The sequence below is a fragment of the Borostomias antarcticus genome (assembly GCF_949987555.1).
Source record: "Borostomias antarcticus genome assembly, chromosome: 14".
NCBI classification, from domain to species: Eukaryota; Metazoa; Chordata; class Actinopteri; order Stomiiformes; family Stomiidae; genus Borostomias; species Borostomias antarcticus.
Genome location: NC_140247.1, coordinates 14,889,146 through 14,895,145, shown reverse-complemented (window position 1 = coordinate 14,895,145; position 6,000 = coordinate 14,889,146). Strand labels below are relative to the sequence as shown.

Sequence of the window (6,000 nt, the reverse complement as noted above, 5' to 3'; positions counted from 1 at the left end):
AGGCTTTGGCGCAGAACCTCTGGCCTTTTTTTAATCCCACAAAGATTGATTTCGTGGGGTCAAGCGGCAGTGAACGCATTTTTAAGGCATTCATGCTCATCTAAGCAACCAGTACATGCAATTGCTTTGCAGCGGTGCGCTGAAAGTCGTTTATTTTTAAGCTAAATTATTTTCGAGCGAACAAGGTATCCATCAGCCCGGTTGCTGTATTTTTGGTTTGTTTGACAAATCCTGCATCGAATTATTCATAGATCATACACGCCTCTATTGCCTTTTAACCATGGGACTGACTCTCATTAACGACCGGGCCTAACTCTCACTGTCACTTTATAACGAAATATAGCCTATTGAAGGTACACATAACATCACGTTACCCTCGAAAGGTAGGGTCATACCATAATAATACCAGGATAGCCACAACCCAGCAGCACAGCCACAAAATATGCGAAGACTGAAGCCTCCACACCCTACAGAAAAATAACCTGCAACAAATGATGGCTATTACACAACCAAACAAAATGTAGCCTATTGCAAACGTATTGTGCAAATGCATTGTGTAATAATGCAATGTGTAATAACGCATTATGTAATAATAACAATATACAGTTAAGGGCGCGCATGCATTATAGACATGAGTCAAACAAACAAAAAAAGTCTCTCCAAGACATCTGACATCTTAACACTCCCCCGAGCTGACACGTAGAGCCCAGGGACGTGAACAGTTGCACAAACTCTAAGGGAAACACATACGCACCCTCCGTTCATGGATACACAACAACAGGGCTCCAAAAGTCTCCACACTATATCAAAGCGACCATAAACCCCCCAGCCTTCTCCCGACCTCAACAAATGCGCGCCTGCTAGCCGACTGTGAGAGCAGGGGCAATAAAGCAATAAAACCGCCACCAAAGCACATCCCAACGAAACAAAAACTCATTACCTTCGTCGTTGCCATCCTTGGTCCTGCTAAGATTCTCACTAGTGATGCCATCCTATGGGGATTTTCTTCCAAGGAAAAAAGTTTTCTTGTGGTACGACTTGGTCAAAAGAAGGTGGTGGTTGACGAGAGGGGGGGGGGGGGTATCTTCAAGTGTCTTCGAAGACTTCTTCTCTCCTGGCAGAAGGTCCGTGCAGTTGTGCTGCTGAATGACAATAGAAGAGAAGAAGTGTTTAAAGAGAACAAGTGATTAATGATTTTTCTGTATAATTCTCACATTTTTCTTGGCTCTGTCTACAAATAATGGCGGTGAACTTTTGGGCCCCTTTAGAAATCTGGCCGCTCCTATTCAACCTCCAACAGCAGAAGGCTTTTTTGATAAAGGATAAGAATAGAATTCCAAGGTGCATCTGCGGTGCCACACGCAAATTCATTTATTTCACTGTGCAAGAAGTGCTTGGGGCCTTTTTTGTGTGAAGGCACATATGCGTGGGGGCCCTTGTATCTATACAAATAAATGACGTTTCAACTGTTGTCAATATCACAACATTTGGACATAATGTTACCCGACCATCTGAAAACTAAAGGTAGTGCCTTGGGGCCTACATGAAAACACAAGAGTTATCTGCTATTCAGGCAGTCTCACACTGAAGCCTGGAGGCCTGCACATTTTTGGTGTTGAAAGGGGAGTGTTTAACGCTGAAATTTACAAATTATATACATAGGTTTGAATAGGTTTAAAGGAATAGCAGATAGGACAGCTGCATTTGGTGCAGGTCACCCGGGTTCGAGCTCAGCTCAGAAAATATAACCCTTTTACTATGCCGCCTGGTAAACTGTAGCCTATGGTTATATTGTTTCAGTATGTTGAAGTAAAACGCAATCCTATGGCTCTGGCGGTGTTGGGCATTTCATATATGGCGAGAAAAGCAGATGAATGGATCGGAGGGGACTATATGGCAAGAGGCCCTCGGAGATATCAACGGACAAGTAATAGAAAATCTTCTCTGTGCCACGGAATGCTAGCAGACCAATTTGAGGCCACACTTTTGTTTAAAGTTCAACACCGGCAAAACGGAATGTTATTTTCTCCTGCTCTATATTTTCGATACCTGCTCTAAGAAAAGAAAATGAGAATTAATACAAGAGCCGCGCCTTACAAAAGAAGTCATTTGTCTTCTTGATTATCTATTTGGTTGTCAGGGTTTGAGCTATGGCACTGGCCCGCTCCTTTGTAATATAAAAAATACACAGCCAGCCAGAAAACACAGCGAAACTGTTGTGCAAAAATTACTCTCATTAAAGCATTAAAAGCCCACGAGCCGAGAAACTATTTAACTTTTTCAAATCGAGGATCCATATTTTGAAGCCACTTCTCAGCACCGACGAGCAAGCGGGTGTGAGCACCGTTAAATTAACGAGAGAAGAGAGTGAAACGAAGGGGTTTGTGATTTAAAACGAGATTACAAGGCGTAATGTACCAGTATCACTCATGACCACGAGGTATAAATCACCTTTGAGATGTGCAGTGATTTTGAAGACGGGCTACATTGAAAGGCAAACGGAAAACCCACCATGGGAGGGCGAAATTAAAATGAATAATTTCTGTTTTTGGAATACATCCCTTACTATTATCAGAGCTATGTGAGGAGAGAGAAGCAGTGTTCAATAGGCTACTGCATCACAGACAGCTGCAGAGGGACAGGACAAAAGAGTATAGAAATTATGCTTTTTCAGCCATTTATTTAAATTTCTATAACTATTTACAAATAATAAGGTAGACACTGAGGAGAATAAGCAGAAAAAGAGCAACATACAAATATAGAAGAGGGACAAAATACATAATTTCGACATTGTATCAACCACAGGGCTGATCTTTGGAATGTAAATAAAAGAAAGACAGGAGAAGCCTATGCGAGGGCTCAGGGCGAGAGGAAAGGGTGGATGAGAGAGAGAGAGAGAGAGAGAGAGAGAGAGAGAGGGAGTGTGCGCATTTTTATGTGCCAATAAAGGATAACAGATAAGAGAGTAAAAAGATAAAATAAATTTGTATTCAGTCATGCAATATACGCACCTTTTTGTCTCTTTACAACCCTGGCCAACAATTGCTTTAAATTACATTTCACGTACAAGAAATTAATAAATGTGTATTGCAGATACTTGCCACGCAGCTCGAAGGAGCTCAAACCTGTGACTTCATAATACAAGGCAAGACAACAAAAACAAGTCCAAATGAGGTAATCAAGATAGGTAGTACATTGTAGTGCGGTGTTTATAATGCTTAGGTTTGTACCAGATTTTGGTTTATATGTTTCTATAAGTCCAGCTTCCATCATTAACCATAGTTAACAACGTCCCTTTATCAAATACCATGATTTACCTTTTGTTCTACTGCACGCTGTCTCAGTTCTACAAACAAAGACGAGTCCCTGTATAGCCTAGATGAACTAGCAACGAATCTCACAATCCTTGTCAGTCTTAATAGCATATAGCATTCGATAAACATAGAATAAAAACTCATACACAGCTATATTTTCTGGTTTTAAAAAACGTAATGTTTGAAGAACATATTCGGGTGTTTTTTAAGAATAAAATAGGATGGGGGGGATAGAGGAGTAAGAAAACGTCTCTTGACGAAACAAGGGGCCTCATTTATTAATCACGACGTTGGACGTCGAGGTAATGGGCAGGCCTACGGTTCATCCTTTGTACCGCTGAGTAAACATGACAAATGGGGCTGAGTTTGGCATGATTAAAGATGAAACACGGATCCATCTTCACCAAATCTGAAAACTATCTGCCGCCTTCTGTTCTAATGGTGGGGGGGGGGAGAGAGAGAGAGAGAGAGAGGGAGAGAGAGGGAGAGAGAGAGGGAGAGAGAGAGGGAGAGAGGCAGATAAAAAAGGGGGATCAGGTCGAGAACACATCAGTGGAAGTGTTTATATTTGAGTCTTCACCGCTTTTCTATTTTTGAATTGAGCATCTCCTCTTTTTAGTCCCCCCTCTCGTCCCCTCACTCGTAACGTCCCTGTAATTGAATAGATAGGGGAGATAGACATGGACAAATCCATGCCTCCCCCCAGAAACGGAGGTTTACAAAGTGCATGGTATAGTTGGTTGGGTAGTGGTGATACTGGGGCGGTAGCGGGGGAGGGAGGGGGGAGGGCAGGCTATAGGCTCGGTGGAGGTCCACTGGATCGGTTCTGAGAGCTCCCTAGCGCGTGGCCGCTGTTTTGCGAGTTTGTTGTTGTGTTGTTGTTGTTGTTGTTGTTGTTCGACGAGGAGCTATTGGACCTGATCTTCGTGTTGGGCAGTTTGTGGTCTTTCTTCCATTTCATCCGTCGGTTCTGAAACCAGATTTTGATCTGGCGCTCGGACAGACAGAGCGTGTGGGCGATCTCCACCCTGCGTCTCCGGGTCAGGTAGCGGTTGTAGTGGAACTCTTTCTCCAGTTCCAGGACTTGCTGTCGCGTGTAGGCTGTCCGCGAGCGCTTGGGTTCACCCCCTGAGTAATTTGGGTTCACTGTGTGAAAGAAAGCAATGCATTACCGGCCACTCATGGTCCCACCGAAATAAACACGTTTTGCACATAGCTACATATTACTGCATTAGATACCCTACGACAAAAGAGAAATGAGTAGACATGCTATGATAACATGCAAGTCTAACAATATCGTTCTCGAACATGCTGCAACATATTTAAATAAATAATCGTAGGCTATTGGACTTTGTAATAAACATGCCAAGGATGGGGGCATGCTCGGGCATTGTGTCTTGTAAAAGCTCTCTCTGAATGGATAAAGGGGTGCTGCACGGCACTCAATGGGTGCTAGATAATGATTAAAGAGAGTACAAACCATACAAAACAGAATACGTGAGGTATAAGTAGCCAATTGGCTAGAAATAGCCCAGCCGAATTCAAAAGTATTAATAAAGTAAAGGCCTGCATTGCTTTATTTGTAAAATGGCGCATGCATTACGCCTACTGAATAACGTATCGGTGACTTAGCAGAAGTCGTATTAGTAGTTGTCTGAACGTGCCCTAGTTTCCAAAGTACACACTTCAATTACAGCTACACAACAGAGATGGTCCCCAATAGAGTCCAACTATTTACCTTAGCATTAGTGTTTTATTGTAGTCTCCATAAATATGAATATTTTAGCTCCCATAAAACTTTTTACTGAACAATGGAGGGGTGACAGTGGAAAGTACACGTTTATACATCCAACCACTTAAAATCAAATTACCAAAGCATAAAACTTAACTTATGGGTTAGTGTAGTCGTCATAAAACCGTCTTAGGAAGAAATTAGAACAGAAAGGTTGCATAGACTTCAAAGGTACTTGGCGAAGAAGTGCAATAAAAATTTATGGAGGGTGTAATTATATTGCCCTGCAAACAGCCGATCGTAAATCTCCACCGAGGGCTACTTCTCGAGGGGAGCAATAGATTTAACACCGGACATTCTGTTTCCCACCTTGGGTAAGATGAAAGCGTAAGACGCAGAGTAAGTGAGAAGTTAGCAGCCCTTACCAATGTTTACGTGGACTTTCTTCATCCAGGGGTAAACCACGGGATCCTTGCGGGAGCTGGCCGAGGAAGTGCTTTGGTTGAGGGGATTCTGTCCACAAGCGGGCGGTGGGCTCGGAGTTACCGAGTCGCAATGATTTGGCTCCGGGATAGGGGTCGAGAGTCCGGTTGGGGGGAGGACGTGACCCCGAGGAGACATCACCACGGCGGGTTGCCCCGGACCCTGGCACGGCGTGTAAGACGGGTCGGCGCAGCCCGACCGCTGGTGGTAGATGGACTCATGCTGAAACGCAGGCTCTTGCCTCTGGGCGCTGTAATAGTCCGGAGAGTGACTGGGTAGGTAGTCATTCTGTGAATATTCCTCGCACGGTGGAAACTTGGGATCCACATAGTTGGAGTTTATCAAATAGGAACTCATGGCCATTAATTTCTTTTGAATTGCACACAAAATATACTAAAATTTATATCTATCCCTTTACTGGTTTCCCTGTATCGTAGAACCCTCCTACTTTCTGTCAAGTGAACAAAGTTA

General features: G+C 43.4%; 1 protein-coding gene across 1 annotated transcript; it reads right to left on the bottom strand.

Annotated features, from left to right (window-relative positions):
* Nucleotides 1-4,107: 4,107 nt before the first annotated feature.
* On the bottom strand, nucleotides 4,108-5,892 carry hoxb4a (homeobox B4a; the record flags this gene model as incomplete). Its single annotated transcript, XM_084449073.1, has 2 exons — nucleotides 4,108-4,460; nucleotides 5,472-5,892. The coding sequence occupies 2 exons, from the start codon at nucleotides 5,890-5,892 to the stop codon at nucleotides 4,108-4,110; spliced, it is 774 nt and encodes a 257-aa protein (XP_084305199.1).
* Between the last annotated feature and the right edge of the window lie 108 nt (nucleotides 5,893-6,000).